Source organism: Cetorhinus maximus, chromosome 18 (assembly GCF_964194155.1).
Source record: "Cetorhinus maximus chromosome 18, sCetMax3.hap1.1, whole genome shotgun sequence".
Classification (NCBI taxonomy): domain Eukaryota; kingdom Metazoa; phylum Chordata; class Chondrichthyes; order Lamniformes; family Cetorhinidae; genus Cetorhinus; species Cetorhinus maximus.
In genome coordinates, this window is record NC_135896.1 from 68,218,496 (window position 1) to 68,233,336 (window position 14,841).

At 39.5% G+C, this 14,841-nt stretch overlaps 1 protein-coding gene across 4 annotated transcripts in view; it reads right to left on the minus strand.

The window, feature by feature from the left end:
* The window catches only part of nubpl (nucleotide binding protein-like), a 76,607-nt gene that overhangs the window by 37,806 nt on the left and 23,960 nt on the right, over positions 1–14,841 (minus strand). For all 4 annotated transcript variants that reach the window (XM_078562842.1, XM_078562841.1, XM_078562844.1 and 1 more), the window contains one exon: positions 5,640–5,724. In XM_078562842.1, coding sequence (XP_078418968.1) covers positions 5,640–5,724 — 85 coding nt within the window. The remainder of the gene's footprint in view (positions 1–5,639; positions 5,725–14,841) is intronic.

A 14,841-nucleotide genomic window follows, 5' to 3' on the forward strand; every position in this document is an offset into this window, starting at 1 on the left:
TCTTTCGGAAGAATTCAAAGATTCAATTCCTTCGGTAGTGAGAACTCATGAGGAGGAACAGAGGGTTCAAGCAGTAAGACAAGTGGCAGAGATAGCTGATGATTATGAGTTAGTTCATAGATCTAAACCTTTTTTTTGTCACCCTTTTAAATCAGAGAAGGATGGAAAGTGGGACGGTGAAAGGAAGGTAGGTAAGTCAGGTTAGAGGAGTAGGTGGAAATTCCCAGGAAGATTTTTCTCAGACTAAAAACAAAGGTGCTGAGGGTAGAAGTGACACTCGAAAATTGAGGTGTTTTCATTGCAATAAAGTTGGGCGCATCAAGTCAATAGAAATTACAGGGAAAATCTGTTACAATAATTGAAATGCAGAAAAGTTCTGGAAATAAAAGTACTGTGGGTTCCGAGGTCCAGGCACAGGATAAAACCGTGGTTTGTGTAAGGCAAAGGTAAAGCAGTGATAAGAAGTGGGAATGTGTTCACAATTTACCCAAGGGAGTTCTGAGGAGCAGGTTGCGGAAATGTTTAAAGGTTTTGTATGTGATGGAGAAGTATTTCCATGTGTACAGGGTGGAGCAGGTAAAGATATTAAACTTTTAAGAGACACAGGGGCAAGTCAATCCTTAAAAGGAAGTTAAAAGGCAGGGGAAAGGTGTTCAAGTTCAATTAGCTGATACAATCTTTAATAAGATTGTTCAGGAAGAAAGAATGGAAGAGAATACAGCTGAAGTGTTTAGCTCAAGGCAGTTGGTAGAGCTACAGCAAAAGGATCCACGAATATATTGCAGGAACAGGTGATAATAAGTGGGGTTCATGGAGATGCTAAACCTATTCCATTATGGGAAGTAAATTTAAAGAGTAAGTGGAAAACAAGTGAGGTGATTGTTGGAGTAGTGGAAAAACTGCCCATTGCAGGGATTCAATTTATTTTAAGTAATGAAATAGCTGGGTCACAAATGTGGGTGATACCTACGGTAGTTGAGAAGTCTGTGGAGATGTTTTCAACAGAAGTGTTGCAGAAAGAGCATCCTAGATTGTTACCAGATTGTGTGGTAAAGAGATCATAAGCTCACAGGTTAAAACAGGAAGAAGAGAAAGTTATATCAGACAGCTTACTCAGAAACAGAGACAGAATGTATTCCAGAATGTTATTATCTTAAGGGTAATGTGTTAATGAGGATGTGGCGACCGTATGAAGTTTCAGTAGAAGAAAAGTGGATGGAAGTGTATCAGATTGTTATACCATCTGGATATAGAAATGAGATACTGAGAATAGCTCATGAAATTCCAATAGGGGGACATTTAGGAATTAGAAAGACACAGGCAAAAATACAACAACATTTTTATTGGCCTGGATTGCATAGAGATGTAGTCAAATTCTGTAGAACATGTCACACATATTCAGGTGATAGGGAAACCACAAGCAGTGATTAAGCCAGCACCTTTAATTCCAATTCAAGCATTTGATGAACCTTTTACTAGGGTCATGATTGATTGTGTAGGACCCCTCCCTGAGACTAAAAGTGGACATCAGTACTTGCTGCCAATAATAGATGCATCTACAAGGTTTTATGAAGCGATATTGAGAAATATTACAACAAAAAGAATTGTGAAAGAGTTGCCTAAATCTTTTAACAAGATATGGTTTACCAAAAGAAATATAATCTGATCATGGTTCAAATTTCATGTCACAGCTGTTTAAGGAAGTAATGAACAGTTTGGGGAAAAAACAGTTTAAGTTAACAGCTTACCATCCTGAGTCATAAGAGGCTTTGAAAAGAAGGTATTAAAGTTTAAAAACCATGATGAGGGCGTATAGTCCTCTATAGGACTATCCACATGATTGGGATAGGGGAATTCCATTCTTGTTATTTGCTATTAGGGATGCTCCTAGTGCATCGACTGGATTTAGTCCTTTTTAATTAGTCTATGGTCATGAGGTAAGGGGACCACTGAAATTAATTCATGAGAAATTAGTGGGTCAAAATTCAAAAGCTAGTCTCTTAGGTTAGTTTCAAGCTTCAGAGAAAGACTGAACAGAACATGTGAGTTAGCTAGGGAACATTTAAAGATATCACAGCAAGTGATGAAAGTGAAGGCAGACAGGAAAGCTACAGCTCGTAGTTTTGTTGCTGGGGGAAAAGTGCTAGTTTTGTTACCAGTACTGGGTGATTCGTTAAAGGCACGGTTTAGTGGCCCTTACAGGATTGAAAAGAAACTGAGTGAAGTAAATTATTTAATAAATACTCCAGATAGAAGCAAGAAGCAGATGGTGTGTCATGCTTAAAAAGTACTTTGACAAAGAAGAGGACAAAAGGAGGTATTAGTTGTGGTAGTTAAGGAGAAAGAGGTAGAAATGAAGGATTCTGAAATTGATTTTCCTCGAATCAAACTGGATAATGATGGGGTACTTAAAAATTTAAATGTAATATTGAGTTACCTTCCAGGCAAGTGTCAAAGTGATTTGGAGAAGTTACTGCAGTCACACAAAGTTATTTGTGGGAATAAGCTGGGGAGGGCAAATTTAGCTACACATGAGTGTAGAAGATTCATCTTCAATAAGGCAACATCCTTATAGATTAAGTCCAGAAAAGTTATCACAAGTACAGAAAGAAACTGATTTCCTGCTTCAAAATATCATTGAGTCTAGTTGCAGTAACTGGAGCTTGCCTATTGTGATGGTACAGGAGCTGGACATAAAGACTGTGTGTGGACTATCTAAATGTGAACACAGTGACAAAAGCGAATTCCTATCCTATTTCTATCCTATACCACGATTGGAATATTGCATTGAGAAAGTGGACAATCGAAGTTTATCAAAAAGGTTGACTTGCTGAGAGGATATTGGCAAGTGCCTTTACTGGAGTGAGCAAATGAGATAGCGGCTTTTGTGATGCCAGATGGACGATATCAGCTTAAAGTCATGCCATTTGGTATGAAAAATACACCAGCAACATTTCAAAGGCTGACAAAGTAATTGCAGGACTGAGCAATTGTGCTGTTTATATTGGCGACTTGATAGTTTTCAGTTAAACATCGGAGGAGCATTTATAACATCTGGAAGAATTATTTAATCGGCTACAAGAAGCTAATTTGGTGATGAACTTGGCTAAAAGTGAATTTGCAGAAGTGCAAGTTACATATCTAGGCTATACCATTGCACATGGTAAGGTGGCTGTGAGAGATGTGAAAGTCAAATACGTCGAGGATTTCCCCGTGTCTACAACTAAATGAAACATTTTGAGATTTCTGGGCATGGGTGGATTTTACAGGAAATTTGTATTAAATTTTAGCAGTGTGGTTGCTCCATTGACTGAACTATTAAAAAACAAGAAGTTTCAATGGACATAGTGATGTCAGAAGATATGTGACAGTTTTGAAAACTGTATTGGCTACGACACCAATTTTGGCAATATCCAATTATGCCAATCAATTTAAGTTGGCCATTGACGCGAGTGATGTCGGCATTGGGGCCGTACTATTGCAAGATGAAGAAACTGGAATTGAAAAACCGATAGGGTATTTTTCATGAAAGTTGAATGTATAACAGAGAAAATATTCAATGATTGAGAAGGAGGCTCTGGGTCTGGTGTTAGCGTTGCAGCATTGAGGTTCAAGTTGCAAACAATTTGTTAGAAACAATTGTTTATACAGACCACAATCGTTTAAAATTTCTGGACAGATTTGGAGACCGGTGTGCAAGGCTATTCAGATGGAGTTTATTACTGCAACCATTTAATCTACGGATTATACATGTGGCTGGGTGAGAAAATCTGATGCAGATGCATTGTCTAGAGTTTAAAGCTCAAAGGGAAATTAAACATTTAAAACGTTGGCACTGGACTGAAATGACTTCTGTTGATACCAAGGATTCATATATAGTCATGTTAATGTGTGCATCATGTAATGTAATAGTGTGGGTATATAGATAAGCATAGTAGTTAGTGTAAGAGGGGTTAAGAAAATGAAGCTGTCTTTTTAAATTATGATGGTTCATTTTCTCATGAGGATGGAGGTGTCATGAAAGTATAATAATTTTCATAAAATTTCTCTGGTTTATTATGAAGTAGGATTATAGGGGTAAGTATAGTTGGGTCTGTCTGTGTGTGATTTAATTACATTTGGAGTCAAGTAGACTGCAAGCTTTAACTCATCAAAAGAAGCTAGGTGCTTGACATTAAACGCTGGCTTAGAATGTAAGGTGTGAAGGGAATTTGCATTTTTAGATAAATGAAGGGAGATCTGGATTTCAATGGGATCTTAGTCTGTTTACAACTGACCAGATAAGCAAGGCTAAGTAATGTGTTTATTTTTCCCAAAGGTTACTGACACTAAATAGTAGCAACATAAAAGTTTTTAATATTATGAGGAAGATACAGTTTCAAAGGCACAAGAAACAATAGAAGATGGCCATGTGATCTAACAGAAGTGTGTGAAATAGCCTTAATGAGGCTTCCAATATTTGTGCATAAGTCTGTTGTCTACCAAAACTGAAGCTGGAGAAAAACCATTTGGAATTCCACTGTCCATGGTATTGTGTTAATTTGCTGTATCTTTTTAAAATCTAAAATCTATTTTTGGACTGTTGCCCGAAAGGGGATGTAACTGGGCGTCAGGTTAATTCAGAATTTTAGGAATTATTATAGTTGTAACTGTAGTCTTACGTATGCGTTTGACATCTTTTTATTTTATTAATCAATATTTAAAATTTTTTTTTAAATCTCCAAAAGTCTTGGTGAACTTATTAGTTCTGAATTCAGTGCACGTATCTCAAAATAAATACAAATTGCAAAACTGTTGTAATAGTTTCCCTCGTAGATTTGGTCTACCAAGTCATAACACGAGACTAAAACTGCTTACTTATTTTATTTAATCTATTCTATCAATTTAGGTTGGATTCAAACCCAAGAAGTATGCTTCAACTCAATGCCATCTCAAGTTCTCAATTTTTAAAGCTGATCATTTTGCCTGGACCAAATATGCAAGTCTACTACTATTATATTAAGAACTGCTCAGTGATGCGAATCACAGACACCATTTGAGTAGCTCTCTTCAAGCTTGAAGAGTCACAATAGACTCCAGCAAGCTACTGGAAGAAAGAGCAATTGCTTCCTTAGACATGGTTGAATAAATTCAATGCTCTGCACATCTATTGTCAAATCTTTTTCGTTTCCCTCATCTGCACACCACTCACAAAGTAAGGATTCATTAAGGGAGTGGCGTGTTGAAGGACAAGCCAATGCCATCCAAACAACAGAAAGCTGACCCACTTAGAGGTAAATTAAACCTCAAAACTAAAGTTGTTTTATGTTATAAAATAGAAAACAAACTCAATAAAGATATCCTTACAGCAGGCCCATGCAGAAAACAAGTCTTGCTAGCAAAACCCTTGCTGACCTCAACGTATTACTTATCAACATGTAATTCCAACTTCCAAGTACTACCGTGAAACCTATGTGGTAGTTTCTAACTTACTTTTGCTATATCTATAATTTTCAATAACATTCACAGAATTCAGCAAGACCCATCAGGATTTGTGTGAAATATGTCAATTTCTTAAATTTTGTCTAACTTTCTTTTGTCAATACTCCATAGAACTTAGTGCAACCTTAATTTATAACACCTCAAGTTAAGAAACTTACTGTCTGTTAACTCTGGGTTTCCTCTTAAATTCATCATACGTGGTATAGATGGACCATACACATCTGCATCCAGCAGCCCCACAACCTTAATCAGAAAAAAACGAACCGATTTACTATACAATTCAGGGCAATATTGTTGCATATATTCAGGCTTACATTCTAACACAACTGAAAGCAGCTTTGCAACAATGCAAACATTTAATTCTTCAAAAGAACAGCTTAGCCCAAAATGTCACCCTCAAATCAGGGTTACAAATAAAACAGAAAGTACATTAAATACCTTTAGTTCTAATAGTGTCATGCCCAAATTGTTTAATTTTTCCTTCTTTCAGGTGTTTACCGTTGCCCATTTGCAGAATTTTGTTTGTGAGGTTTCTAGACTCTATTTTTCTTATCTCAGCTTAATTAGCAATATTATGAAAACAGATATAAAAAAAATCTTATACATATCAATTATGCTACTTTCTCTTCAAACCCATGAAGTTATAGAGAAACAACAAGTATTACATTTTCACCCCATCAAATTCTATTCAGTTGAACTCTGACCAGGAAATACACTGCGAAAGCTTTTAACTTAAAGATGGCCTGCCCCCCACCTCCCTCCCGCCAGCCCTTGCCCAGAACAGGGCACGTGGTGGGTAGTGGCAAGCAACCCTCAAGGAGAGGAAAAAGCAAATTGAACTTCTTGTATCACATTAATTGTACAATTGCAAGCATATATAACACTGACACTACACCCCTTCATACTACAGTATAATTTTTATGCATTACAAACAAAACTGAATTTTAGTTCAAGTAAACTGATTACATGCTGTATCACACTTGAAAGCAAATTATGCACAGTAATCACTATTTCACTACTGCAAAAGGCCTGAATAAACTTGTAAAATGTTAAGATATGAAATTGTTAACATTTTATAATGGTCTGATTTTTAAAACAGGACAACTAGCAAAGAGAAAGATTCCTTTACTGAACAGAAAAAACCTTATACATACTGCAAACTATAACCAGAATTGGCTTTCAATCCAGTTGAGACAAAGCATAACAAAATATTGACATTTGAGTGCCACAACTTTTAATTACAGGATGTGATAAAATATCCAACAATTAATGTTCTGTAGAGCTGCTGAAAAAACATTACTGTATGAATCATCTTAAGCATAAACCCAATAAATATTTCAAGTGATGTGTTATTTCTCATCAATTCAGGTGGAAAAGTTCTACCTTTCCAATTTGATAATGTTGGTCTGGACTTTGTATTCAGCAGCTTACACTTTTCTATGAAATTTGTGGGTTTTTATTCTGCGATTTCCAGTTATCAGATAGTAAAAGCAGTTTGGTGCATTTCCCAGGTGACCAAAGACCTGTGTGATTAAGCCAAGCAACAATGTGCCTCTTCAAGCAGACTGAAAAATCTTCAGTGAGGCACGTAGCAACTAGGAGGTTTAAGAGTACTTAATTCAATGTAAAATCATGCACAGAAAGCAAAGTGAGAGGAAAGAAAAGTGGGATTGAGACAGCTAAGAGACAAAGAAAAAAAGTTTTAAAATTTATTTTTAATCATTTCCAATAATTAAAATAAGAAATGAGATTACACACATGCAAAAATAAAATTTTCAATGCCAGTGAGGTTGTTTGCAATAATTAAGATTTATCACACCATTAAAAATTCAATTACACTTAAATGGGTGAGCCCTAACCTTTGTTTAGTGGGCGAGCGCTGAAAGCCACATTCTTGCCACAAAACTCAGGCCATTCTGTCTTGGGCTACCAACTACTAACAAGCATTATGATGGGTTCTGGTTAGCAATGCCAGATTTCTTCTGGCTCCATATAGCATACAGTAAAACAACACGGGCAATGTTTCTACAATATAGCAATGATCTTACAAAATGCTCAGTTGTATCATGAACAACAAATGTATATTGTGCTAAAAACATTCACTTCAAGATTCAAGTGGAAGAGCATAACATGTCCATCATGTAACCCAGATCAGCAAAATAAAGCAAACTATAGAACCATCGAAAAGTTACAGCGCAAAAAGAGTCCATTCGGCCCTTTGTGTTTGCATCAACCAAAATAGAGAAAAAAAAACTAGCCGCTCATTTTAATCCCACTTTCCAGTATCTGGTCCGTAACCTTGCAGGTTACAGCGCTTCAGGTGCAGATCCAGGTACCATTTAACGAGTTGAGTGTTTCAGCCTCAACCACCAATTCAGGCAGTAAACTCCAGACGTCCAGCACCCTCTGGGCAAACAAGTTTTTCCTCATGTCCCCTCTAAACTTTCTCCCAATCACCTTAAATCTATACCTCATGGTAACTGACCCTTCAGCTACAGGAAACAGATCTTTCCTGTCTATTCTATCTAGGCCCTCAATTTTATACACCTCAATTAGGTCACCCCTCAGCCTCCTCTGTTCTGAGGAAAACAATTCTAGCCTACCCAATCTCTCCTCATGGCTGCAATTTTCAAGCCCTGGCAACATTCTTGTAAATCTCCTCTGTACTCTCTCCAGAGCAATTACGTCCTTCCTGCAATGGGGTGACACAAAATTCCAGCATTACATCCCTGCTTTTGTGTTCAATATCTCCTCCAATAAAGGAAACCATTCCAAATGCATTCTTTACTACCTTGTCTACCTGTCCTGCCACCTTCGGGGACCTGTGGACATGCATTCCAATGTTTCTCATTCTCAACCCCTCTCAATATCCTCCCGCTTATTGAGTATTCCCCTGTTTTGTTTGCCCTCCCCAAATGCATTACCTCTCACTTTTCCAGATTGAATTCCACTGGATACTTCTCCACTCATTCAGCCAAACCATTGATATCATTCTGGAGAGAACAGCTATTCTCTTCACTATCAACTACATGGCCAATTTTGGTGTCATCTGCAAATTTCCCAATCATATCTCCCACATTTATGTCCAAATCATTAATATATACAACAAACAGCAAAGGGCCCAACACAGTCTTGTGGAACACCACTGGAAATCACTTTCCATTTGCAAAAATATCCATCAACTATTACCCTTTGTTTCCTGTCACTGAGCCAATTTTGAATCCAACTCGCCACCTTCCTGTGTCCCATGGGATCTCACTTTTCTGACCAGTCTACCATGTGGGACCTTGTCAAATGCCTTACTAAAATCCATGTAGACAACATTCAATGCACTACCATCATCAATCCTCCATTATTTCCATAAAAAAATTGACCAAGTACGCGAGGCACGATCTTCCCCCAACAAAACTATGCTGACTGATCCATGCGTTTCTAAGTGACAGTTTATCCTGTCTCACAGAATTAATTCCAATAAGTTGCCCACCACCGAAGTCAGACTGACCGGCCTTCAATTTCAGCAAATCCTATCCCTCGCAACCTTTTTCAATAATGGCACAATATCCAAACCTCCAATCCTCTGACACCTCACCTGCATCTAGTGAGGCTTGCAAAATGATCCTCAGAGCATCCACTATTTCATCCTTAGCTTCCTTCAACAGCCTAGGATACAATCCATCCAGCCCTGGCGATTTCTCCACCTTCAAGGATGCCAGTCCCTCCAGTACTTCCTCTCTCACTATGCTTATTGTATCTAATGTTTCACACTCCTCCTCATTAACTAGAATGTCTGCACCATCCCTCTCCACAGTGAAGACAGAGACAAAGTACTCATTGAGAGCCATGCCTTACATCTTTAGCATCAACACACAAGTTACCACATACATCTCCGATAGGCCCTACCCTTTCCTTAGTTAGTCTCTTGCTCTTAATGTACTCTCTTTGATTATTTTTTCATATGTCATCTTGCTTTCCTAATTTCCTTTTTTACTTCACCCCTGTACTTTCTATACTCCTCTGGGCTTTCTGCAGTAATAAGCTTTTTGTGACCATCATAAGCTTTCTTTTTCTGTTTTATCTTCCCCTGTATGCTTCTGGATGACCAGGGGACTCTAGATTTCACAGTACCACCCTTTTCCTCTGTGGGAACATGTCTATACTGTGCCCGTAGAGTCTCACTTTTGAATGCCTTCCACTGATTTGACAGTTTTCCCTTCTAGTAGCTGTAACCAGTCCACTTTCACTTGCTCACATCACAACTTTGTAAAACTTGTCCTCCCCCCAATTTAGAACTTTTACTCCTATTCTATTTTAGTCCTTTTCCATAATGATGCCAAATGTAACTGTATTATGGTCACTATCTCCAAACTGGTCTCCCACTGCTACTTCATCCACTTGCCCAGCTTCATTTCCAAACACTAAATCTAGAATTGTGTCCCCTCTCGTTGGGCTTGTTACATGCTGGCTGAAAAAGTTCTCTTGAATGCAGTTCAAGAATTTTGTGCCCCCTGTGCCCTTAACACTGCTCATATCCCAGTTGATATTCGGATAGTTGAAGTCTCCAACTATAACTACCCTATTGTTTTTGCACACAAAAATGTGTCTGCATATTTGCTCTGCTAACTCCTTTCCACTATTTGAGGCTCTATAGTACACTCCTAGCAGTGTGGCCGCCCCTTTTTTATTTCTGAGCTCAACCCATATTTGATGCCTCATTTAGTGTATCATCCTCCCTCACAGCTGTAATTGATTCTTTAACCAATAATGCTACACCCCCACCTTTTTTACCTCCCCCTCTATCATGACTGAAAACTCTATACCTGCCATTTTTGCCTCTCTTCTAAGCCAAGTTTCCATTATGGCCTTTTGTCTATCTATGCCGTCAGCTCATCAGCTTTATTTACAATACTCCTTACATTTACATATATGCCTTTTAACACTGCCTAATTCCTGTGCTGCTTCTGTCTTTCAGAGTCACTCCCTAATTTTCCAACTCCTGCTCCCTGCTCTGAATTTGTCCTCAGGTTCCCATCTCACTGCCAACCTAGTTTAAATATCCCCTCCACCCCCAAGAGCACTAGTAAATCTCCCTGTGAGGATATTTGCCCAACCCCGTTCAGGTGTAGACCATCCTGCTTATACAGGTCCTATCTTCCCCAGAACCGGTCCCAATGCCCCAGAAGTCTGATCCCCTCTCTCCTACACCAGCTTTCTAGCCACGTGTTCCATCGCTCAATTCTCCCATTTCAATACTCATTTGCACATAAGACTGGGAGTAATCCCAAGATAACTGCTTTAGCGGTCCTGCTTTTCAATCTCCTCCCTAGCTCCCTAAAATCTGCTTTCAGGGCCTCATTCCTTTTCCTACCTAAGTCATTGGTACCAACATGAACCACGACCTCTGGCTGATCACCCTCCCCCAGAAGAATGTCCTGCAACCATTCCATGACATCCTTTTCCCTGGCACCAGGGATACAACATACCAACCTGGAGTCATAACTACAGCCACAGAAATGCCTGTCTGCTCCCCTAACAAATTCCCTATCACTACTGTTCTTCCTTTCTTCTTCCAGGATGGGTACCCTGTACAGCAGAGCCACCTGTGGTGCCACAAACATGGCTCTGACTGCACTCCTCTGAGAAACCAACCCCCTCACCAGTATCCAAAGTGGAAAACCAATTGATGAGCAGGACTCCAGGGGGCACCTGCACTACCTGCTTAGCTCTCTTGGGCTAACTGGCGGTCACCCATTCCCTTTCTGCTTCCAGGCTCCTAAATTGCCTCTCAGACCGTGCTAGCCACGTAGCTCTCAACTTCGCAAATGTGCCACAGTGACTCCAGCCGCCGTTCACACTCCAAAACCTGGTGCTCAAGTTTCTGCAGCTGGTGACACTTCATGCACATGTGGTCGTCTAGGACACCAGTAGCATCCACAACATACAAACTTATGGAATAGGAGCAGAAGTAGGCCATTCAGCCCCTTGAGCCTGCTTCGCCATTCATTAAGGTCATGGCTAATCTGTGTGTTTCAAATTCCATATTTCCATCTACCCCCAATAACCTTAGATTGCCTTTCCTGACAAGAATCTATCCACCTCTGTCTTAAAAATATTCAATGATCCCAATTCCACTGCCTTCTGAGGCAGGGAGTTCCAAAGTCGCACAACCCTGAGAAAAAAAATTTTCATCTCTGTCCTAAAATGGCAACTCCTAATTTTAAAACAGTGTCACCTAGTTCTGGACTCACCTACAAGAGGAACATCCTTTCCACATCCACCTTATCACTACCGTTCAGAATCTTACATATTTCAATCATATCACCCCTTACTCACCTGAACTCCAGAGAAAACAATCCCTGTCTAACCTTTCCTCATTAGACAACGCACTCACTCCAAGTATCAATCTCGTAAACCTCCTGAGCCACCTCCAACGCATTTACATCCTTCCTTAAATAAGGAGACCAAAACTGCACGCAATATTTGAGATGTGGTCTCACAAATGCCCCGCATAACTGAAGCATAACATCCTTACTTTTAAGTTTAATTCCTCTCGTAATAAAGGATAACATTCCATTAGCCTTCTTAATTACTTGCTGTACCTGCATACTTTTTGTAACTCATGCACTAGAACACCTAGATCCCTCTGCACCTCAGAATTCTGCAGCTGTTCTCTGTTTAAGTAATACTCTGCTTTTTTCTTCCAGCCGAAGTGAGCAACTTCACACTTTCCCACATTATACTCCATTTGCCATATTCTTGCCCACTCGCTCAACCTATCTATATCTGTCTGCAACCTCCTTATGTCCTCTTCACAGCATACTTTCCTACCTATCTTTGTGTCATCTGCAAATTTAGCTATCATGCCTTCACTCCCCTTATCTAAGTCATGGATATAAATTGTAAAAAGTTTAAGACCCAGCGCAGGTCCCTGCGGGACTCTTCTCGTCATATCCTGCCAATCAGAAAAAGACTCATTACGTATACTCCGTTTTCTGCCAGCTAGCCAATCTTCTTTCCATGCTAATATGTTACCCTCTATACCATGAGCTTTTATTTTCCACAATAACCTCTGGTGTGGCACCTTATCAAATGCCTTCTGGAAATTCAAGTACAGTCAATCTACAGGCTCCCCTTTAGCCACAGCGTATGTTACTCCTTCAAAGAACTCCAATGAATTAGTTAAACATGAATTCCCTTTCACAAAACCATGCTAACTCTTCCCAATTACCTTGAGTTTCTCTAAGTGCCCAGTTATAACTTCCTTAATGATCGATTCCAACACCTTCCCCATGACAGACATCAAGTTAACTGGCCTATAGTTTACTGCTTTGTGCCTCCCTCCCTTTTTGAACAGTGGGGTTATATTTTCTACTTTCTAGTCTGATTGAACCTAGCGAATTTTGGAAAATTAACATCGACGTATCTACTACCACATTTGGTCTTTTAAGACCCTGGGATGAAGTCCATTAAGACCCGGAGACTTGTCAGCCTGCAACTCCATCAGTTTGCTCTGCAAGGCTACCCTAGTGATTGTAATTTCACCTAGTTCGTCTCTCCCTTCCACCTCCCAATTTACAGCTATTATTGGAATGTTTTTGTATCTTATATAGACAGAAGCAAAATATTTGTTCATTTCATCTGCCATTTCCTATTATCCACTATTAACTCCCCACTGTCACTCTCTGGAGGACCAACACTCACTTTACTTACTCTTTTCCTTTTTAAGTACCTGTAGAAATTCTTGCTATCTGCTTTGACATTTCTATCTAGCTTCCTCTCATACTCTAATTTCTCTCTCCTGATTAACCTTTTAAACATTCTCTACCATTCTTTATATTCTGACCAATCATCTGACCTGCCACTCATCTTTGCGCAGTGATATGCTTTTTCCTCAAGTGTGATGCTTTCTTTAACTTTAGTTATCAACGGATGGTGGGTCCTCCTTTTAGGATTTTTCTTTATAGTAAGAATATACTTATTCTGAGTATTCGGAAATATCCCCTTAAATGTCTGCTGGTGCTTCTCTGTTGATCTATCCTCTAGCCTAATATCCCAGTTCACTTCAGCTAGCTCAGCTTTCATGCCCACACAGTTGCCCCTATTTAAGTTTAAAATACTAGTCTTAGATCCACTCTTCTTCCCTTTGAAACTGGATGTAAAATCCAATCATATGGAGGTCGCTGCTGTCTCAGGCTGCTTTTACTGAGGTCATTAATTAATCCTGTCACATTACACAATACCAAGTCTAATATAACCTGCTGTCTGGTTGGTTCCAGAATGTGCTGCTCTAAAAATATATCTTGACAGCATTCTATGATCTCCTCACCCAGGCTACTACTGCCAATTTGATTTTTCTAGTTTATACGTACATTAAAATCACCCATGATTATTACCACCCCTTTATCACAAACACCCAATATTGTATACTTTGTCCTAAATTGTGGTTACTGTTAGGGGGCATGTAGGCCACTCCCTCTAGAGACTTCTTTCCCCAATATTCCTCATCTCCACCCAAACTGATTCTACATGATCTCCTGATGTCCTGATCCATGGTCATCTCTAACTGTTGCACAAATGCCATCCTTGCTCAACAGTGCTACCCCTCCACTTTTACCTAGCTTCCTATTCTTCTTCAATGTCTCATACCCCTCAATATTCAGGACCCAACCCTTGTCATCCTGCAGCCATGTCTCCGTAATGGCTAACAGATCATAGTTATTTACTTCAATATGCGCTATCAATTCATTTACTTTGTCATGAATGCTACATGCATTCAGGTACAGAGACTTTCATTTTGTCTTTTTGTTATCTTTGTAACATCTAGTCCTGACTATTGGTGCATTCTTAGGTTTTAAGTTTCTGTCCCTTCCTGCTATTCTACGGCCCTCATTTTCCATATTACTATTATGGTCTCCTGCCTTGAATTGCCACATCTTCCCAAGCTTGATCCCTTGGGTACCTTGGTTTAGTTTAAAGCCCTTTCTACTTCCCTAGTTATGCGATTCGCAAGAATACTCATCCCAGCATAGTTCAGGTGCAGACTGTCCCAATGGCACAGCCCCCAATTTTCCCAGTGCTGGTATCAGTGTCCCACAAACCGGAACCCACTTCTCCCATAATAGTCTTTTAAGCCACACATTCATCTCTCTAACCTTATTTGCTCTATGCTAATTTGCACGTGGCTCAGGTAATAATCCAGAGATTATTACTTTTGAGGTTCTGCTTCTTAATTTGGTACCTATCTTCTCATACTGATTATGCAGAACCTCCTTCCTTGTCCTGCCTATGTCGTTGGCACCTACATGGACCACGACAACCGGATCCCCCCACCCCCCTACTGCAAGTTACTCTCCAGCCCCAAGC